Source organism: Coregonus clupeaformis, unplaced genomic scaffold (genome assembly GCF_020615455.1).
Source record: "Coregonus clupeaformis isolate EN_2021a unplaced genomic scaffold, ASM2061545v1 scaf0324, whole genome shotgun sequence".
In the NCBI taxonomy this organism is placed as follows: Eukaryota; Metazoa; Chordata; class Actinopteri; order Salmoniformes; family Salmonidae; genus Coregonus; species Coregonus clupeaformis.
In genome coordinates this window covers 221,013-243,230 of record NW_025533779.1, presented here as the reverse complement: position 1 = coordinate 243,230, position 22,218 = coordinate 221,013, and the positions used below count along the sequence as shown (strand labels likewise).

Here is a 22,218-nt window from a genome sequence, read left to right as displayed (position 1 = left end):
GACGTCAGCTTCCTTTTCTCTTCCAGAGCATGATGGCGGACGACGCGACTCGGAGGGCTGTGTCGGAAATCCCGCTGCTCAAGACCAACTCCGGTCCCCGGGACAAGGAACTCTGGGTGCAGCGGCTCCGAGAGGAGTACCTGGCCCTCATCAAGGTGAGACCGGGACGGAGACAGACAGGGGCCGGTAAAACAGAACAGGGGAGCTGCTAGCTAACTAACGACGTGTCGCTCACTGACAGTTCACCAGCTGGAGCTCAGCGATCCACCTACTAACCAGTTCAACGTCTACTTTTGATTTACACTTGGTTGAGTTGTGAACTCGTTTGAATTCAACGTGAAATCAACAAAAAATGTCACCATGTCATCGGATTTAGGTTGCAAAAAAAAGGCGACTTTTCCCACGTTGATTCAACGTCATTACATAAAAATTTTTGGGGTTGACATGATGTGGAAACGTTTATTCAAGCAGTTTTTAGCCCAGTGGGTAACTACTAACTACTAACTGTTACAGAGCTATACCTCCTAAAGACAGACAGGGAGAGGGACCAAGGCTGACCGCTATAGCTAGCATACAGAGCTATACCTCCTAAAGACAGACAGGGAGAGAGACCAAGGCTGACCGCTATAGCTAGCATACAGAGCTATACCTCCTAAAGACAGACAGGGAGAGAGACCAAGGCTGACCGCTATAGCTAGCATACAGAGCTATACCTCCTAAAGACAGACAGGGAGAGGGACCAAGGCTGACCGCTATAGCTAGCATACAGAGCTATACCTCCTAAAGACAGACAGGGAGAGGAACCAAGGCTGACCGCTATAGCTAGCATACAGAGCTATACCTCCTAAAGACAGACAGGGAGAGAGACCAAGGCTGACCGCTATAGCTAGCATACAGAGCTATACCTCCTAAAGACAGACAGGGAGAGAGACCAAGGCTGACCGCTATAGCTAGCATACAGAGCTATACCTCCTAAAGACAGACAGGGAGAGGGACCAAGGCTGACCGCTATAGCTAGCATACAGAGAGCGTGTTAGAAGTGTGAATCATTTTGCTACCTTGAAGGCGTTTATCACACTATATGAATCCTGCTGTTTGGTTGTTGTTAATATGTTGTTTGTTTGTTGACAGTATGTGGAGAACAACAAGACAGCAGACAACGACTGGTTCCGCCTGGAGTCCAACAAGGAGGGAACCAGGTCTGACACACACACTGGTGTTGTCACAATACCAGAATTTTGACTTCGATACCAGGTTTAATATCAAAATACTCAATATCATCACAATACTCAATACCAAAATGATACCATCACCATACTCGATACCAAAACGATACCAAGGCAAGTAAAGAAGGTATATTAGCCAAAAGGTCCAGAATGGTGCTTGATCCAGACAGATCTGGAGAGTTCAATATCATTACATTTGACATTTTTGAATGTATGCATTAATCAATCATACAATTAATTTGACTTTGTTTTTACCAATCTAACTACATAACGTAATGGAAATCATTTATCTGAATGCTAAGTCTCTATAAATAAACTGGGTAAATCAAGATGTAGCCTAAGACTATTCACAATACAGGTGAATGCATACTCAATAGGAGTGTGTACATTGAGTTATTGAGCTTGTTTTGGCTGATTTCACGGGGCTACAGTTGAAAGGTTTCCCTTCCATTTGGAATAAGTGATCTCTTCTTTTATAAAAGTGCAGCTGTCTCTTTAAGACCCATGACATCATCCACAGCTTTGAGTCAGTTGGTTCCGTGAAGGAGAGGTGAGGCAGAGATGCACTACATGGCCAAAAGTATGTGGACACCCCTTCAAATTAGTGGATTTGGTTATTTCAGCCACACCCGTTGCTGACCGGCGTATAAAATTGAGCACACCACCATGCAATCTCCATAGACAAACAATGGCAGTAGAATGGCCTTACTGAAGAGCTCAGTGACTTTCAACGTGGCACCGTCATAGGATGCCACCTTTCCAACAAGTCAGTTCCTAAAATGTCTGCCCTGCTAGAGCTGCCCCGGTTAACTGTAAGTGCTGTTATTGTGAAGTGGAAACGTCTAGGAGCAACAACGGCTCAGCAGCGAAGTGGTAGGCCACACAAGCTCACAGAATGGGACCGCCAAGTTCCAAACTGCCTCTGGAAGCAACGTCAGCACAATAACTGTTTGTCGGCAGCTGCACACAAGCCTAAGATCACCATGCGCAATGCCAAGCGTCGGCTGGAGTGGTGTAAAGCTCGCTGCCATTGGACTCGAGAGCAGTGGAAACGCGTTCTATGGAGTGATGAATCACGCTTCACCATCTGGCAGTCTGATGGATGAATCTGGGTTTGGCGGATGCCAGGAGAACGCTACATGTCCAAATGCATAGTGCCAACTGTAAAGTTTGGTGGAGGAGGAATAATGGTCTGGGGCTGTTTTTCATGGTTCGGGCTAGGCCCCTTGGTTCCAGTGAAGGGAAATCTTAATGCTACAGCATACAATGACATTCTAGACTTTGTGGCAACAGTTTGGGGAAGGCCCGTTCATGTTTCAGCATGACAATGCCCCCGTGCTCAAAGCGAGGTCCATACAGAAATGGTTTGTCGAGATCGGTGTGGAAGAACTTGACTGGCCTGCACAGAGCCCTGACCTCAACCCCGTCGAACACCTTTGGGATGAATTGGAACGCCGACTGCGAGCCAGGCCTAATCACCCAACATCAGTGCCCGACCTCACTAATGCTCTTGTGGCTGAATGTAAGCAAGTCCCTGCAGCAATATTCCAACATCTAGTGGAAAGCCTTCCCAGAAGAGTGGAGGCTGTTATAGCAGCAAAGGGGGACCAACTCCATATTAATGCCCATGATTTTGGAATGAGATGTTCAACGAGCAGGTGTCCACATACTTTTGGTCATGCACTGTATTTTCTTCAGTATCTCTGAGTCAAGTGAATTAACAATGTTCTGAAAATCAGCATATTTTGCGTCATGGTCAAAAACAAAGTTCTAGGGTAGTGAATTGATGTTGGCTTCAGCTGTACACGAGCAAGGGAAGTTAGCCTTCAAAGCTGGAAGCCACCAGTATTTGATTGCATTGTAAAGTGTTCTAGCCTGTAATGGACATTGTTTTGCGAACGGTAATTAACAGTTTCAACATATCTACATGCCTTGTTGCATCATTCAAGTGAGTTAACTTCTGTGCAGCATGAGTGGAGAGCTAACATGATGCTGCCCAGACTCCCAGTGCAGTGGTTCCTCATCAGGACAGGCTAGAGAGCTAACATGATGCTGCCCAGACTCCCAGTGCAGTGGTTCCTCATCAGGACAGGCTAGAGAGCTAACATGATGCTGCCCAGACTCCCAGTGCAGTGGTTCCTCATCAGGACAGGCTAGAGAGCTAACATGATGCTGCCCAGACTCCCAGTGCAGTGGTTCCTCATCAGGACAGGCTAGCTCTAGCAATGAGAAAGTGGAGCAGGCAAGAGGTGTTGCTCACGCTAGGGGACATCGGCTGCGCTGGTTGACAGACTTGATCCTCTCAATCAGTATACGACGTGAGACACATTTGACAGAAGAACCGAAAGTAACAAAAATGTTAGTACTGAACCGTTTTGCCTTATCTAGTATCGAAAAAGTACCGAAGTTTTGGTATACTGTGCAACACTAACACACACACACCACACCACACCAGACCACACCACACCACACCACACCACACCTTTAGTCTTAGTTACAATTTAGTAATTTAATCCTTTGTTAGTTTTAGTTATTATCAGTCGACTAAAACTCTGGATAATTTTAGTCGAGTTGTTATCTGACCAATCCTGTGTGTTGTTGTTGTCAACTGACCAATCTTGTGTGGTGTTTCAACTGACCAATCCTGGGTGGTGGTGTTGCCAGGTGGTTTGGGAAGTGCTGGTACATTCATGACCTCCTGAAGTATGAGTTCGACATGGAGTTTGATGTAAGTACACCCTAACCCTAACCCTAACCAGGCTAACCCTAACCCTAACCCTAACCCTAACCAGGCTAACCCTAAGCCTAACCCTAACCCTAACCAGGCTAACCCTAACCCTAACCAGGCTAACCCTAACCCTAACCAGGCTAACCCTAACCCTAACCCTAACCCTAACCACACGCACCACACCAAGGTTTCCGTTAGCCGGTAATAACCGGCTTTTGGGCAAAAATAAATATAAAGCAGATAAATAAAATGGTCAGAAAAATAATAATAATCCCATTGCAAAATAATGAATTTTTGCCTATTCATTGATTTTTAAATACCAGTCGATGCAGCGTGAGATCTGCTGCTACAGCTCATCAAACAGCGGACTAGGTATTTAGGGTTAGTTAGGGTTAGTTAGGGTTAGTTAGGGTTAGTTGGGGTTAGTTAGGGGTAGTTAGGGGTAGTTAGGGTTAGTTAGGGTTAGTTGGGGTTAGTTAGGGTTAGTTAGGGTTAGTTAGGGTTCAGTGGAGTGAAACAGGCTATTCTAAATGCAATCACGTTTCAAACAGCAGCTCAAGGGCATAGGCAACTAGGCAGCACCTAACCCTAACCCTAACCAGGCTAACCCTAACCAGGCTAACCCTAACCAGGCTAACCCTAACCAGGCTAACCCTAACCCTAACCCTAACCAGGCTAACCCTAACCAGGCTAACCCTAACCAGGCTAACCCTAACCCTAACCAGGCTAACCCTAACCAGGCTAACCCTAACCAGGCTAACCCTAACCAGGCTAACCCTAACCCGGCTAACCCTAACCCGGCTAACCCTAACCAGGCTAACCCTAACCAGGCTAACCCTAACCCTAACCAGGCTAACCAGGCTAACCCTAACCCTAACCAGGCTAACCCTTCAGCACGTCACACGCCACTTTGCAATGAGCTGGAGGCTGTATGCATTTTGAAAACATACTTCATTATTTAAAACCTGAATGTTTTACTACATATTATGAGGGATGTCTTACCTTGCTTTCAAAGTAAAATCCAACCATAGAAACGTGGAGGCAATTATTTTATAAAGACTTCCATGTGCCATTGAAACCAGTAGCCTATTTCCTTCATGTTCTATTGGTTATCAACTTTCTTTCATTGTCCGGTAGCCAAAGGAACAACTCTAGTCATATTAGCAACCCCATGCTAGTTCATCTCCTCTTTCTACATTTCTAACAGATATTTTCATCTCTGTCTCATGAAACCGCTAGCATGTGTGGTGCCCTTTTGACAACGGTGTTTTCCCGCTAATTATGGAAGGAACATTCACCCGTAGTCTGCAGCCTTGTGCGCCTTGCTGCACTTATAATGTGAAGAAAAAATAGTTTACCACCATGTTGAGCTAAACGTTCTGATCTATTGCATCAGACTCATTACTTTAGATGTATTGTTATGTAGTCTAGGCCTACTGGTTGAATTAATTTGGGATCGTCCCACAACTGGCCCAGAGTCTGTTTGGAACAGGCTATTTAGCTGACCAATAGAATAGGTCGACTGTTCTACTATGTGGGATATTAGATTGACAGACTAGTGATCCTTCTGTTCGTTACTCGTCTTGTTGGCTGAGGAAAAGTAAATGTTTTTCAATTAATATTTTTGCACATCAGAATTCGGTAAGAAAGACCGCATATCATTGTATCCTTGATTTGCATGTTCTGTTGAGATGAATGACCATAATCTAAATGTGATTTCTGTCATTCTGAGCACCGTGGGTGGACGCCCTAATGGTTTACGCACCCAATGCATATGGGGCCGGTAAATGTCTCAAATGGCGGGTAAATTAAAATGCTGCCCGGTCAAATGTCCAGCAAACACTGACATACACCTGTCTCTCCTGTCTGGTCAGATTCCTGTAACGTACCCGTCCACCGCCCCCGAGGTCGCCATCCCAGAGCTGGATGGGAAAACCGCCAAGATGTACAGGTAAGTTACATACACAGATAGCCCAATGGGATGGAGATTGGTGCAGGGTGACATGGTTCCTGTCTTGTTGCAGGGGGGGGAAGATTTGTCTGACGGACCACTTCAAACCCCTGTGGGCGCGGAACGTACCAAAGTTTGGATTGGCTCACCTGATGGCCCTGGGGGTACGTGCGGTGTGTGTGTGTGTATGTGCGTCTGATGTGTGTCTGTTTGTCTCTGGTGTGTGTGTGTGTGTGTGTGTCTGTGTGTGTCTCTGGTGTGTGTGTCTGAGGTGTGTCTGTGTGTGTCTCTGGTGTGTGTGTGTGTGTGATGTATGTGCGTCTGATGTGTGTCTGTTTGTCTCTGGTGTGTGTGTGTGTGTTTGTGTGTGTGTGTCTGAGGTGTGTGTGTGTGTGTGTGTGATGTATGTGTGTCTGGTGTGTGTGTGTCTGGTGTGTGTGTCTGGTGTGTGTCTCTGGTGTGTGTGTCTGAGGTGTGTGTGTGTGTCTGAGGTGTGTGTGTGTGTGTCTGAGGTGTGTGTGTGTGTGTCTGGTGTGTCTGAGGTGTGTGTGTGTGTGTGTGTGATGTATGTGTGTCTGGTGTGTCTGGTGTGTGTGTGTGTCTGGTGTGTGTCTGGTGTGTGTGTCTGGTGTGTGTATGTGTGTCTGGTGTGTGTGTGTCTGGTGTGTGTATGTGCGTCTGGTGTGTGTGTGTGTCTGGTGTGTGTGTGTGTCTGGTGTGTCTGGTGTGTGTGTGCGTCTGGTGTGTGTGTGTGTGTCTGGTGTGTGTGTGTGTCTGGTGTGTGTGTGTGTCTGGTGTGTGTCTGGTGTGTGTGTGTGTGTCTGGTGTGTGTATGTGCGTCTGGTGTGTGTGTGTGTCTGGTGTGTGTGTGTGTCTGGTGTGTGTGTGCGTCTGGTGTGTGTGTGTGTGTCTGGTGTGTGTGTGTGTCTGGTGTGTGTGTGTGTCTGGTGTGTGTGTGTGTGTCTGGTGTGTGTGTGTGTGTGTCTGGTGTGTGTGTGTGTCTGGTGTGTGTGTGTGTGTCTGGTGTGTGTGTGTGTGTCTGGTGTGTCTGGTGTGTGTGTGTGTGTCTGGTGTGTGTGTGTGTGTCTGGTGTGTGTGTGTGTGTGTCTGGTGTGTGTGTGTGTCTGGTGTGTGTGTGTGTGTCTGGTGTGTGTGTGTGTGTCTGGTGTGTGTGTGTGTGTCTGGTGTGTGTGTGTGTGTCTGGTGTGTGTGTGTGTGTCTGGTGTGTGTGTGTGTGTGTGTGTGTGTCTGGTGTGTGTGTGTGTCTGGTGTGTGTGTGTGTCTGGTGTGTGTGTGTGTCTGGTGTGTGTGTGTGTGTGTGTCTGTGTGTGTGTGTGTGTGTCTGGTGTGTGTGTGTGTGTCTGGTGTGTGTGTCTGGTGTGTCTGGTGTGTGTGTGTGTGTGTGTGTCTGGTGTGTGTGTGTCTGGTGTGGGTGTGTGTGTGTGTGTGTCTGGTGTGTGTGTGTCTGGTGTGTTGGTGTGTCTGAGTGTGTGTGTGTGTGTGTCTGGGGTGTGTGTGGTGTGTGTGTGTGTCTGGTGTGTGTGTGTGTGTGAGGTGTATGTGTGTCTGGTGTGTGTGTCTGTGTGTCTGGTGTGGGTGTGTGTGTGTGTGTGTGTCTGGTGTGTGTGTGTGTCTGGTGTGTGTGTGTGTGTCTGTGTGTCTGGTGTGGGTGTGTGTCTGGTGTGTCTGGTGTGTGTGTCTGGTGTGGGTGTGTGTGTGTGTGTGTGTCTGGTGTGTCTGGTGTGGGTGTGTCTGGTGTGTGTGTGTGTCTGGTGTGGGTGTGTCTGGTGTGTCTGGTGTGTGTGTGTCTGGTGTGTGTGTGTGTCTGGTGTGGGTGTGTGTGTGTGTGTGTGTCTGGTGTGTCTGGTGTGGGTGTGTCTGGTGTGTGTGTGTGTGTGTGGGTGTGTCTGGTGTGTCTGGTGTGGGTGTGTCTGGTGTGGGTGTGTCTGGTGTGTCTGGTGTGGGTGTGTCTGGTGTGGGTGTGTCTGGTGTGGGTGTGTCTGGTGTGTCTGGTGTGTCTGGTGTGGGTGTGTCTGGTGTGGGTGTGTCTGGTGTGGGTGTGTCTGGTGTGGGTGTGTCTGGTGTGGGTGTGTCTGGTGTGGGTGTGTCTGGTGTGGGTGTGTCTGGTGTGTCTGGTGTGGGTGTGTCTGGTGTGTCTGGTGTGGGTGTGTCTGGTGTGGGTGTGTCTGGTGTGGGTGTGTGTGTGTGTGTGTGTCTGGTGTGGGTGTGTGTGTGTGTGTCTGGTGTGTCTGGTGTGGGTGTGTCTGGTGTGGGTGTGTCTGGTGTGGGTGTGTGTGTGTGTGTGTGTGTGTCTGGTGTGTCTGGTGTGGGTGTGTCTGGTGTGGGTGTGTCTGGTGTGGGTGTGTCTGGTGTGGGTGTGTGTGTGTGTGTGTGTGTGTGTGTGTCTGGTGTGGGTGGTGTGGGTGTGTCTGGTGTGGGTGTGTGTGTGTGTGTGTGTGTCTGGTGTGTCTGGTGTGGGTGTGTCTGGTGTGGGTGTGTCTGGTGTGGGTGTGTCTGGTGTGGGTGTGTCTGGTGTGGGTGTGTCTGGTGTGGGGTGTGTGTGTGTGTGTGTGTGTGTCTGGTGTGTCTGGTGTGTCTGGTGTGGGTGTGTCTGGTGTGGGTGTGTGTGTGTGTGTGTGTCTGGTGTGTCTGGTGTGTCTGGTGGGTGTGTCTGGTGTGGGTGTGTGTGTGGGTGTGTCTGGTGTGGGTGTGTCTGGTGTGGGTGTGTGTGTGTGTGTGTGTGTGTGTCTGGTGTGTCGGGTGTGTGTGTGTGTGTGTCTGGTGTGTCTGGTGTGTCTGGTGTGGGTGTGTGTGTGTGTGTGTGTCTGGTGTGTCTGGTGTGGGTGTGTCTGGTGTGGGTGTGTCTGGTGTGGGTGTGTCTGGTGTGGGTGTGTGTGTGTGTGTGTCTGGTGTGTCTGGTGTGTCTGGTGTGGGTGTGTCTGGTGTGGGTGTGTGTGTGTGTGTGTCTGGTGTGGGTGTGTCTGGTGTGGGTGTGTGTGTGTGTGTGTCTGGTGTGTCTGGTGTGTCTGGTGTGGGTGTGTCTGGTGTGTCTGGTGTGGGTGTGTGTGTGTGTGTGTCTGGTGTGTCTGGTGTGGGTGTGTCTGGTGTGGGTGTGTGTGTGTGTGTGTCTGGTGTGTCTGGTGTGGGTGTGTCTGGTGTGGGTGTGTGTGTGTGTGTGTGTCTGGTGTGTCTGGTGTGGGTGTGTGTGTGTGTGTGGTGTGTCTGGTGTGTCTGGTGTGGGTGTGTCTGGTGTGGGTGTGTCTGGTGTGGGTGTGTCTGGTGTGGGTGTGTCTGGTGTGTCTGGTGTGGGTGTGTCTGGTGTGTCTGGTTTGGGTGTGTCTGGTGTGTGTGTGTCTGGTGTGTCTGGTGTGGGTCTGGTGTGCTTTGGGTGTGTCTGGTGTGGGTGTGTCTGGTGTGTGGGTGTGTCTGGTGTGGGTGTGTCTGGTGTGGGTGTGTCTGGTGTGGGTGTGTGTGTTTCTGGTGTGTCTGGTGTGTCGGGTGTGTCTGGTGTGGGTGTGTCTGGTGTGGGTGTGTGTGTGGGTGTGTCTGGTGTGGGTGTGTGTGTGTGTGTCTGGTGTGGGTGTGTCTGGTGTGGGTGTGTCTGGTGTGGGTGTGTCTGGTGTGGGTGTGTGTGTGTGTGTCTGGTGTGGGTGTGTCTGGTGTGTCTGGTGTGGGTGTGTCTGGTGTGGGTGTGTCTGGTGTGTGTGTGGGTGTGTCTGGTGTGGGTGTGTCTGGTGTGTGTGTGTGTGTGTCTGGTGTGGGTGTGTGTGTGTGTGTCTGGTGTGTGTGTGTGTGTCTGGTGTGTGTGTGTGTGTCTGGTGTGTCTGGTGTGTGTGCGTGTCTGGTGTGTGTGTGTATGGTGTGTGTGCGTGTCTGGTGTGTGTGTGTGTGGTGTGTGTGTGTGTGTGTCTGGTGTGTGTGTGTGTGTGTGTCTGGTGTGTGTGTGTCTGGTGTGTGTGTGTGTCTGGTGTGTGTGTGTGTCTGGTGTGTGTGTGTGTCTGGTGTGTGTCGTGTGTGTCTGGTGTGTGTGTGTGTGTCTGGTGTGTGTGTGTGTGTCTGGTGTGTGTGTGTGTCTGGTGTGTGTGTGTGTCTGGTGTGTGTGTGTGTCTGGTGTGTGTGTGTGTGTGTCTGGTGTGTGTGTGTGTGTCTGGTGTGTGTGTGTGTCTGGTGTGTGTGTGTGTCTGGTGTGTGTGTGTGTGTCTGGTGTGTGTGTGTGTCTGGTGTGTGTGTGTGTCTGTGTGTGTGTGTGTGTCTGGTGTGTGTGTGTGTGTCTGGTGTGTGTGTGTGTCTGTGTCTGGTGTGTGTGTGTGTGTCTGGTGTGTGTGTGTGTCTGGTGTGTGTGTGTGTCTGGTGTGTGTGTGTGTCTGGTGTGTGTGTGTGTGTCTGGTGTGTGTGTGTGTGTCTGGTGTGTGTGTGTGCGTCTGGGTGTGTGTGTGTGTCTGGTGTGTGTGTGTGTCTGGTGTGTGTGTGTGTCTGGTGTGTGTGTGTGTCTGGTGTGTGTGTGTGTGTCTGGTGTGTCTGGTGTGTGTGTGTGTCTGGTGTGTGTGTGTGTCTGGTGTGTGTGTGTGTCTGGTGTGTGTGCTGTGTCTGGTCTGTGTGTGTGTGTCTGGTGTGTGTGTGTGTCTGGTGTGTGTGTGTGTCTGGTGTGTGTGTGTGTCTGGTGTGTGTGGTGTGTGTGCGTCTGGTGTGTGTGCGTCTGGTGGGTGTGTGTGTGTGTGTGTGTGTCTGGTGTGTGTGTGTGTGTGTGTGTGTCTGAGGTGTGTGTGTGTGTGTCTGAGGTGTGTGTGTGTGTGTGTCTCTGGTGTGTGTGTGTGTGTGATGTATGTGTGTCTGGTGTGTGTGTGTCTGTGTGTCTGGTGTGGGTGTGTGTGTGTGTGTGTGTGTCTGTCTGGTGTGTGTGTGTGTGTCTGTGTGTCTGGTGTGTGTGTGTGTGTGTGTGTGTGTGTCTGGTGTGTGTGTGTGTCTGGTGTGTCTGGTGTGTGTGTGTGTGTGTGTCTGGTGTGTCTGGTGTGTGTGTGTCTGGTGTGTGTGTGTGTGTGTGTGTGTCTGGTGTGTGTGTGTGTGTCGGTGTGTCTGGGGTGTGTGTCGTGTGTGTGTGTGTGTGTCTGTGTGTGGTGTGTCTGGTGTGGTGTGTCTGGTGTGTGTGTCTGGTGTGGGTGTGTCTGGTGTGTTGTGTGTGTCTGGTGTGGGTGTGTCTGGTGTGCTGGTGTGTGTGTGTGTGTCTGGTGTGTGTGTGGTCTGGTGTGTGTGTCTGGTGTGTGTGTGTGTGTGTGTGTGTGTCTGGTGGGTGTGTGTGTGTGTGTGTGTGTGTCTGGTGTGTCTGGTGTGTGTGTCTGGTGTGTGTGTGTCTGGTGTGTGTGTGTCTGGTGTGGTGTGTGTGTGTGTGTGTGTGTGTCTGGTGTGTCTGGTGTGTGTGTGTCTGGTGCGGTGTGTCTGGTGTGGTGTGTCTGGTGTGTGTGTGTGTGTGTGTGTGTGTGTGTCTGGTGTGTGTGTGTGTCTGGTGTGGGTGGTGTGTGTGTGTCTGGTGTGGGTGTGTGTGTGTGTCTGGTGTGTCTGGTGTGTGTGTGTCTGGTGTGTGTGTGTGTGTCTGGTGTGTGTGTGTCTGGTGTGGTGTGTGTCTGGTGTGTGTGTCTGTGTCTGGTGTGTGTGTGTCTGGTGTGTGTGTGTCTGGTGTGTGTGTGTGTGTGTGTGTGTGTGTGTGTGTGTGTCTGGTGTGTGTGTGTGTCTGGTGTGTGTGGTGTGTGTGCGTCTGGTGTGTGTGTGTCTGGTGGGTGTGTGTGTGTGTGTGTCTGGTGTGTGTGTGTCTGGTGTGTGTGTCTGAGGTGTGTGTGTGTGTGTCTGAGGTGTGTGTGTGTGTGTTGTGTGTGTGTCTGTGTGTGTGTGTGTGTGATGTATGTGTGTCTGGTGTGTGTGTGTCTGTGTGTGGGGTGTGTGTGTGTGTGTGTGTGTCTGTCTGGTGTGTGTGTGTGTGTCTGTGTGTCTGGTGTGGGTGTGTGTGTGTGTGTGTGTCTGGTGTGTGTGTGTGTCTGGTGTGTCTGGTGTGTGTGTGTGTGTGTGTGTGTCTGGTGTGTCTGGTGTGGGTGTGTCTGGTGTGTGTGTGTGTGTGGGTGTGTCTGGTGTGGGTGTGTCTGGTGTGGGTGTGTCTGGTGTGTCTGCTGTGGGTGTGTCTGGTGTGGGTGTGTCTGGTGTGGGTGTGTCTGGTGTGTCTGGTGTGTCTGGTGTGGGTGTGTCTGGTGTGGGTGTGTCTGGTGTGGGTGTGTCTGGTGTGGGTGTGTCTGGTGTGTCTGGTGTGTCTGGTGTGGGTGTGTCTGGTGTGGGTGTGTCTGGTGTGGGTGTGTGTCTGGTGTGTCTGGTGTGGGTGTGTCTGGTGTGGGTGTGTCTGGTGTGTCTGGTGTGGGTGTGTCTGGTGTGTCTGGTGTGTGTGTGTGTGTGTGTCTGGTGTGTCTGGTGTGTGTGTGTGTGTGTGTGTGTCTGGTGTGGGTGTGTCTGGTGTGGGTGTGTGTGTGTGTGTGTGTGTCTGGTGTGTCTGGTGTGGGTGTGTGTGTGTGTGTGTGTGGGTGTGTCTGGTGTGGGTGTGTCTGGTGTGGGTGTGTCTGGTGTGGGTGTGTCTGGTGTGGGTGTGTCTGGTGTGGGTGTGTCTGGTGTGTCTGGTGTGGGTGTGTCTGGTGTGGGTGTGTGTGTGTGTGTGTCTGGTGTGTCTGGTGTGTCTGTGTCTGGTGTGGGTGTGTGTGTGTGTGTGTCTGGTGTGTCTGGTGTGTCTGGTGTGGGTGTGTCTGGTGTGTCTGGTGTGGGTGTGTGTGTGGGTGTGTCTGGTGTGGGTGTGTCTGGTGTGGGTGTGTCTGGTGTGGGTGTGTGTGTGTGTGTGTGTGTGTCTGGTGTGTCGTGTGTGGTCGGTGTGTCTGGTGTGTCTGGTGTGGGTGTGTCTGGTGTGGGTGTGTGTGTGTCTGGTGTGTCTGGTGTGGGTGTGTCTGGTGTGGGTGTGTCTGGTGTGGGTGTGTCTGGTGTGGGTGTGTCTGGTGTGGGTGTGTCTGGTGTGGGTGTGTCTGGTGTGGGTGTGTCTGGTGTGTCTGGTGTGGGTGTGTGTGTGTGTGTGTCTGGTGTGTCTGGTGTGGGTGTGTCTGGTGTGTGTGTGTGTGTCTGGTGTGTCTGGTGTGTCTGGTGTGGGTGTGTCTGGTGTGGGTGTGTGTGTGTGTGTGTCTGGTGTGTCTGGTGTGTCTGGTGTGGGTGTGTCTGGTGTGGGTGTGTCTGGTGTGTCTGGTGTGGGTGTGTGTGTGTGTGTGTCTGGTGTGTCTGGTGTGGGTGTGTCTGGTGTGGGTGTGTGTGTGTGTGTGTCTGGTGTGTCTGGTGTGGGTGTGTCTGGTGTGTGTGTGTGTGTCTGGTGTGTCTGGTGTGGGTGTGTCTGGTGTGTGTGTGTGTGTGTCTGGTGTGTCTGGTGTGTCTGGTGTGGGTGTGTCTGGTGTGGGTGTGTGTGTGTGTGTGTGTCTGGTGTGTCTGGTGTGGGTGTGTCTGGTGTGGGTGTGGGTGTGTGTGTGTGTGTGTGGTGTGTCTGGTGTGTCTGGTGTGGGTGTGTCTGGTGTGTCTGGTGTGTCTGGTGTGGGTGTGTCTGGTGTGGGTGTGTCTGGTGTGGGTGTGTCTGGTGTGGGTGTGTCTGGTGTGTCTGGTTTGGGTGTGTCTGGTGTGTGTGTGTCTGGTGTGTCTGGTGTGTCTGGTGTGGGTGGTGTCTGGTGTGGGTGTGTCTGGTGTGGGTGTGTCTGGTGTGGGTGTGTCTGGTGTGGGTGTGTCTGGTGTGGGTGTGTCTGGTGTGTCTGGTGTGGGTGTGTCTGGTGTGGGTGTGTCTGGTGTGGGTGTGTGTGTGTGTGTGTCTGGTGTGTCGGGTGTGTCTGGTGTGGGTGTGTCTGGTGTGGGTGTGTGTGTGGGTGTGTCTGGTGTGGGTGTGTGTGTGTGTCTGGTGTGGGTGTGTCTGGTGTGGGTGTGTCTGGTGTGGGTGTGTCTGGTGTGGGTGTGTCTGTGTGTGTGTGTGTCTGGTGTGGGTGTGTCTGGTGTGTCTGGTGTGGGTGTGTCTGGTGTGGGTGTGTCTGGTGTGGGTGTGTCTGGTGTGTGTGTGTGTGTGTCTGGTGTGGGTGTGTGTGTGTGTCTGGTGTGTGTGTGTGTGTCTGGTGTGTGTGTGTGTGTGTTTCTGGTGTGTCTGGTGTGGGTGTGTCTGGTGTGGGTGTGTCTGGTGTGTCTGGTGTGGGTGTGTCTGGTGTGGGTGTGTCTGGTGTGTGTGTCAGGTGTGTCTGGTGTGTGTCTTGTGTGTGTGTATTAGTTCTGTGTTATTAGACTTGGCTCTACTACTAACTACTAACTACTACTAACTTTACTAGGAAGGAAGTACACCCCCTTTTTTTTACATGGATAATTGATCTTCATTTCAATACTATTGACAGATAAAGGGAACCTAATTTATCAAATAACACTGAAAAGCTACACTTGGCAATCATTTATTCAACAACAATCTACAGGAATGAAATGTCCTTGTGCGGGAAAAATAAGTACTCCCCTAGCTACAATAGCTGGTGTTGCCCCCTTTTGGCTGAAATAACTTAATGTAGGCGTTTCTTGTAACTGTCTATCAGAAATTGCATTTCTAATTGTGTGGTCCTCTGTAGCTCAGCTGGTAGAGCACGGCGCTTGTAACGCCAAGGTAGTGGGTTCGATCCCCGGGACCACCCATACACACACAACAAAAAAAATGTATGCACGCACGACTGTAAGTCGCTTTGGATAAAAGCGTCTGCTAAATGGCATATTATATTATTATATTATTAAAGATTGCTAAGTTTAATTTTTCAGTGTTATTTGTTACCTTTATCTGTCAATAGTATTGAAATTAATATCAAATATCCATCTGTCCGAAAATAACTTTTCAGGGGTGTACATACTTCCTCACAGCTCTGCATGTCCAGTAACTAACTGACTCTCTCTCTGTGTGTGTAGTTGGGTCCGTGGCTGGCGGTGGAGGTTCCAGACCTGATCTCTAAAGGACTGATCACACACAGAGAGCAGCAGGGAAGCTGAGACCCCCCATGTTTACTGATGTGGTCCCAGTGAAGGTGCTGCTGCTGTTTGTTCTGAGAACCAGAAAACAGACTAATGATGTGGCTACTGTCACGTGACCACTCACTCTCCTGTTGCTTTAAAAGGCAATATTCCTGCGTTCACATTCAAGTTAAACTCTGCAGATGTCGGCTCAATCGGAAATTACCTTTAAATGTCATTTTCGCTATAGCACCATGTTGGATTGAATCGCAGCCTAGATTCCACTAGAAAACGGTTGTTTTATGATATTTAGTCACATGGCTGAGAGGCAAACTTCAGTGTTTGAGTTGACAGAATGTTGCTCCTGTGTCTAATAAAACATGTCTGATACCTGTCATGTGTTTTATCTCTGTTCTGATCTGTCTGATATCACTTCCGTCTGTATGTTCAGACCTGATACCTGTGGAAAGGTTACTCATAGAATGACCCAACCCTAACCCAACCCTAACCCTAACCCAACCCAACCCTAACCCAACCTAACCCTAACCCTAACCTAACCCCAACCCTAACCCATATTATACCTTTAATAAGGTCTCTGTGGGGTTACTAGTCCTAACCCTAACCCTAACCCTGACCCAACCCAACCTAACCCTAACCCTAACCCAACCCAACCCTAACCGTAACCCTAACCCAACCCTAACCCATATTATACCTTTAATAATATGTATGGTCAGACTGAGGAGGACTGACTAGAGTATGGTCAGACTGAGGAGGACTGACTGGAGTATGGTCAGACTGAGGAGGACTGACTGGAGTATGGTCAGACTGAGGAGGACTGACTGGAGTATGGTCAGACTGAGGAGGACTGACTGGAGTATGGTCAGACTGAGGAGGACTGACTGGAGTATGGTCAGACTGAGGAGGACTGACTGGAGTATGGTCAGACTGAGGAGGACTGACTGGAGTATGGTCAGACTGAGGAGGACTGACTGGAGTATGGTCAGACTGAGGAGGACTGACTGGAGTATGGTCAGACTGAGGAGGACTGACTGGAGTATGGTCAGACTGAGGAGGACTGACTGGAGTATGGTCAGACTGAGGAGGACTGACTGGAGTATGGTCAGACTGAGGAGGACTGACTGGAGTATGGTCAGACTGAGGAGGACTGACTGGAGTATGGTCAGACTGAGGAGGACTGACTGGAGTATGGTCAGACTGAGGAGGACTGACTGGAGTATGGTCAGACTTCGTCTACCAAGGCACTAATTCAGGGGTCTCCAACCTTTTCTAGCAAGATAACTACTTTAAAAAATGAGCTATAATTATTATTATTAAATTCTTCTCTTCTCCCCTGCAGCTGTTCCCCGGTTCCTTGGTGTCCAATATAATGTTTTCTTTCAATATGCCTGGTAAAATAAAGGTTAATAAACAACTAAGGGGAGCCCTATAAAAGCAGATTCAGTTTTAGATTTATTTAGTTTTTCACCCAAAATTATAATTGTTCATAGAGAAACAATGAAATTGGATGTTCTCAGTCCATGTCAATGCTTAAATCACATCTGAATACCATTTTTTTTTGTCTGGAAGAAAACAAACAGTTAGATATTTTTGGTGTATTTCCCCTTTAATTGTGAATCTAGGGAATGTGCCAGTCTAGTGGTGGGTCGGGCGCCTGCAAGCTGACTTCGGTCGCCAGCTGGACGGTGTTTCCTCCGACACATTGGTGCGGCTGGCTTCCGGGTAAAGCGAACAGTATGTCAAGAAGCAGTGCGACTTGGCAGGGTCGTGTTTCGGAGGACGCATGGCTCTCGATCTTCGCCTCTCCCAAGTCTGTAGGGGAGTTGCAGCGATGGGACAAGACTGTATCTGGATATCACGATGGGACAAGACTAACTACCAATTGGAATGAAAAAGGGGTAAAAGTACACGCATATTTTCCGCCATTTTCTTCAAATCTGAAAACGTTATGAAGCCACGCCCATTTTATGAAGCATTGCATTATTGGCCCTAAAAGCACGGAAATAGTGTCCACTGCTTGTATACTTCGTATTTTGGCGAATTTAGTACGACATCCAGGAACTTTTGGCATACTAACTATATCCATACTATGACCAATAAGCGTACTATATACTCAATTCACGTCATAAATAGTATGGTTAGTATGAGTATTCGAACACAGCTTTGGTTTTGGTGTTTTAACCTGCGTGTCATGAATGCGTCTGGTGGGAATAGACTAAATCAGGGCCTCTCGAGTGGCGCAGCGGTCTAAGGCACTGCATCGCAGTGCTAGAGGCGTCACTACAGACCGGGGTTCAATCCCAGCTGGCCGTGACCAGAAGACCCATGAGGCGGCGCACAATTGTCCGGGTTAGGGGAGGGTTTGGCCGGCCGGGATTTCCTTGTCCCATCGTGATCTAGTGACTCCTTGTGGCAGGTCGGGCGCCTGCAAGCTGACGTAGGTCGCCAGCTGGACAGTGTTTCCTCCGACACATTGGTGCGGCTGGCTTCTGGATTAAGTGAGCAGTGCAGCTTGGAAGGGTCATGTTTCGGAGGACGCATGGCTCTTGACCTTCGCCTCTCCCGAGTCCGTAGGGGAGTTGCAGCAATGGGACAAGACTGTAACTGGATATCACGAAAAAGGGGTAAAAGTACAATTTATTGTTATTTTTTTTATAGACAAAATCAACATACGCGCGGAGCCGGTCTGGTCAGCATGAGAGATAAACACCACACAGACAGACGGGGCAATATTGCTGGGAATTAATCAAATCAAATCAAATGTTATTTGCCAGATGCGCCGAATAACACAGGTGTAGACCTTACAGTGAAATGCTTACTTAAAAGCCCTTAACCAACAATGTAGTTTTAAGAAAAATAAGTGAAAATGAAAAAATGGATAAGTAAAAAATGCAAATAGTCCGGTAGCCATGATTAGCTGTTCAGGAGTCTTATGGCTTGGGGGTAGAAGCTGTTAAGAAGCATTTTGGACCTAGACTTGGCGCTCCGGTACCGCTTGCCGTGCGGTAGCAGAGAGAACAGTCTATGACTAGGGTGTCTGAAGTCTTTGACAATTTTTAGGGCCTTCCTCTGACACCGCCTGGTATAGAGGTCCTGGACGGTAGGAAGCTTGGACCCAGTGATGTACTGGGCCGTACGCACTACCCTCTGTAGTGCCTTGCGGTCGGAGGCCGAGCAGTTGCCATACCAGGCAGTGATGCAACCTGTCAGGATGCTCTCGATGGTGCAGCTGTAGAACCTTTTGAGGATCTGAGGGCCCATGCCAAATCTTTTCAGTGTCCTGAGGGGGAATAGGCTTTGTTGTCCCCTCTTCACGACTGTCTTGGTGTGCTTGGACCATGATAGTTTGTTGGTGATGTGGACACCAAGGAACTTGAAGCTCTCAACCTGCTCCACTACAGCCCCGTCGATGAGAATGGGGGCGTGCTCAGTCCTCTTTTTTTTCCTGTAGTCCACAATCATCTCCTTTGTCTTGATCACGTTGAGGGAGAGGTTGTTATCCTGGCACCACACGGCCAGGTCTCTGACCTTCTCCCTATAGGCTGTCTCATCGTTGTCTGTGATTAATTGGCAGATATTGTGTTAGGTTTGTCTTTTTAAGCCAATAGTGGCTAACCAGGGGTGGGATAATGTCAATGTTGTGTTGATTAGATAGTAGACAAGACCTTACCTCTTCTGAGATGATGGAGTTCGTTTCCCGGTGCTTGACATAGGAGCTCAGCCAAAATAGAATGAAGTAGAAAGGCTGCACTGTTTTCCCACCTGCATCTCCATCCCGAGTCTCCCCGTTGCCCCCCAGCTAAATGAGTCTCCCCGTTGCCCCCCAGCTAAATTAGCATTTAGGCTATTGTTTATGTGTGTTTCACACTGTATTGAGGTAAAAATCTGAGTATTATGTTTGTATGGATGTCAACCCCAATACACGTTCGTCATCAATCAACTGCATTACAGTTAAAGACAACGGACTACCACCACCGATGTCTGTATGCTAGCTATGCTAACAGCTTATACAAACAGGAGGTAGCATTTAGCAGTCACTTTTTCTAAACCTGAAAAAGGAACAACTTCTAAATGTTATGCAGCAAAAACAGCCAAATATATCCAAATCGTATTTTAGTAATCACATTGTGGGCCTGCTACAATACATCAATCATGACGGATTTGACAAATAGCCACTTTGTTAGATCAGATTTGTTGAATGTGTGCCAATACAGCATCCTATCCCCCACAGTCTGCATTCCATTGACCTCTACCGCATCTATTTTTATTTATTTTATTTCACCTTTATTTATCCAGGTAAGCCAGTTGAGAACAAGTTCTCATTTACAACTGCGACCTGGCCAAGATAAAGCAAAGCAGTGCGATAAAAACAACAACACAGAGTTACATATGGGGTAAACAAAACATAAAGTCAAAAATACAACAGAAAATATATATACAGTGTGTGCAAATGTAGTAAGTTATGGAGGTAGGGCAATGAATATGCTATAGTGCAAAATAATTACAATTAGTATTAACATTGGAATGATAGTGCAAATAGAGATACTGGGGTGCAAATGAGCAAAATAAATAACAATATGGGGATGAGGTAGTTGGGTGGGCTAATTACAGATGGGCTGTGTACAGGTGCAGTGATCGGTAAGCTGCTCTGACAACAATCTATCCCCATTAGCACCCAAGATCTTTTCCAGGAGTTCAAACTCATTTTCATGTCTTTGAAATCATGAGGTTGTTTTTCCTCTTTTTTAGATGTTTCAGTTTTTATTTTCATAGTTTTTTTGTTTTGTTTTCTGTGAAGCACAGTGCGTTGCATTTGATGTCTGAAATGTACTGTATAAATAAAGCTTGATTTGATTATTATAAATATGTATTAATTGTGAACTTGTTCTGATAGCTAGTTATACAGTATATCAAGCTAAGTGAATTGCATATCACCAGCTAGCTAGTTAGCTATCTTGATGTATTTATTATTGTAAATTAAAAACACAAACTCAAAATCCCTTTTTTAGCTAGCCAGCTGATGTGGTAGAAATATTTAACTCAAAAGTATCTCTAAAAAAACCGGAGCTTGTGAATTCAGAATATACTTTATTAAAGCGTAACAAAGCCGAGCTGGTCCATGGAGCGACTGCTTGCCCCGACCCGGAGCTCTCCTTTTATACAGACACAAATGCATGGTCATGCTTACACAACCTACACAGTTACTCCATTATATGTACATGATTAACATCCTTCGGTGTCACATGTTATTTACCTACAAGAGCTACGTGCGTTTCTCTAAATGGGGCCTCTGTCCCTTATCTCATTATATTGGTGGCGTGACTCAAGAAATTATATACATACGTACGTTAAAGAACAATCACACTCTGTATTGACTATATTCACTATCCAGGCATGCATCTGGAGTACAAAGTATCAATCATGTATCTTCCTCATTGTCTGACCCATGACGATGAGGACGAGGAGCCCAGTCGGGTCCTGGGTACAAGGTTTCCCTCTAAGCTAACCTCCAATTGTTGCTGTTGAGCTTTGTAGCCATGACAGGCCCATCCAACCCCAGGGACAACACCATACAGACGTTCAGGATTCCCAAATGGGCAGTCCATTGGTCCACCTTTAATATTGCAGGGCTTTCCATATTCATGAACATACTGTCCTGGAGCTCCCTGAACAGGGTGTATTTCTTTGGTTGACTTATTAACAATTGTCTGTACAGTCATTTGCTTTACTGTGGTTTGGATCAAAAGTGATTTCAACAAAGGCAGTACACAACAAAATACCATTCCCATTACTAAAGACCATTCCCATTATACCATTGCTATGCCTATCATGATCGCCATCTTTGTAAACATTGCTCCCCACTTTCCCAGAGTTAAGTCCATCCAATCCCAAGTGTGAGCGTCATGCCCAGGATTGTCCTTAACTTCTTTTTGTAGTCCTTTGAGCTTAGTCATTGCTTCAGTGAATGAGCCATCCGGGGCAGTATTACTGGGAATGAAGCTACAACATTCATCCCCAAACATAACAGACGCCACCTTTTTCTGCTAAGAGCCAGTTTAGAGCCTGCCTATTCTGCCAGGTCATTCTACTTGTTGCCTGTACTTGCTCTCCCAGGGCTGTTAGCGCAGAGTCTGTGTAATTAATAAACCTCTGTTGATTATAGTAAATATAATTGATCCATTCTAGGTTTTTGTTAGGTGAAATCCAGACAAATATTGATTCAAATCCTGCTTTAATTTCATCTCTTGCCTTATATTCATTTGGAATTCCTCTGGGTTGACCTATTGCATCTAACATTGGGGTCATGTTCATTCGCTCTTTTTACCCTTTAATCATTATTCTGTACGTCCTGATTTGTTGTTTTTACTAACTCCCATTCTGATATAACTACTTCCTGAAGCATTTGTACTCTAGCACATATTCCCATCCATCCTCTAGGCAAAGTGGCTCTAATTCTTTGTTCTCCACATACCCAAAAGGAATCTGTCACTGCCGCCGATTGCTCCTCATAAGGAGAGATCAGTGGCATTGTTAGTGTCTGCTTCTCGCATTCCCCAGGGTCACCAGGCCCTCCATTAGTAACTATCCCTCCAGTGCTTGACCCTGCCGCCTGATAGATTGCTCTTCGAGGAGTGTCTGCATTCGTTATTTAGGTGCCATGTGGTCTCACATTTTCCCATACATTTTCCCAAATCATGTTCCCCGTTTGTTTTGTTATAGCATTCATAATTCTGCTCATAATCTCATAATCTATTCGATATTTCTCTGGTGTTTCCATTTTTCTTGGTTCTATTCTGACATCTAATATTTTACACCACTCCCCCCATCCTGTTTGATTATAGTATTTGTGATGGTCAGGACTTCCTAAGGACAATAAGCACTCTGCAGGGCAATAGGGTCTCTCTGATCTTTTGAGGTGACAGAAGTTTTGTTTAAAGTCAGCACGGTCCCTGTGGCTATGTGGACTTGGTATTACCATCAGTTATTTAAATGGGGAGGGGGAGCATACTAGACAATCCGTTTTCTTATTAATTACTTTAGCTGAATTCAGGCCCATCTGGTAATGCTCCCTCCCATAGTCTCCTTAGTTTATTTGGTGCTTTCATTATTTCCGGTATTACTGCTGGGGCTGAGCTAGATTGTTTATTTTCCTGGTTTCCCCAATTAGTCAAAGATTCCATTTTGAAAGAACCCAGTTGATTCTGTTGTTTCTAGTTCTGTCTCTATTGGTTTAGTTGTTACAGTAATTGACGGTCCTTGGGTGATTGCCATGGTTG

The 22,218-nt window shown here is 48.3% G+C and overlaps 1 protein-coding gene across 1 annotated transcript; it reads left to right on the top strand.

The window, feature by feature from the left end:
* The first annotated feature begins 14 nt into the window (after window positions 1-14).
* ufc1 (ubiquitin-fold modifier conjugating enzyme 1) lies at window positions 15-15,318 on the top strand. Its single transcript, XM_041871392.2, has 6 exons — window positions 15-155; window positions 1,132-1,199; window positions 3,891-3,954; window positions 5,829-5,905; window positions 5,979-6,069; window positions 14,882-15,318. The coding sequence occupies exons 1-6, from the start codon at window positions 30-32 to the stop codon at window positions 14,960-14,962; spliced, it is 507 nt and encodes a 168-aa protein (XP_041727326.1). The 5' UTR covers window positions 15-29; the 3' UTR covers window positions 14,963-15,318.
* The last annotated feature ends 6,900 nt before the right edge of the window (window positions 15,319-22,218 follow it).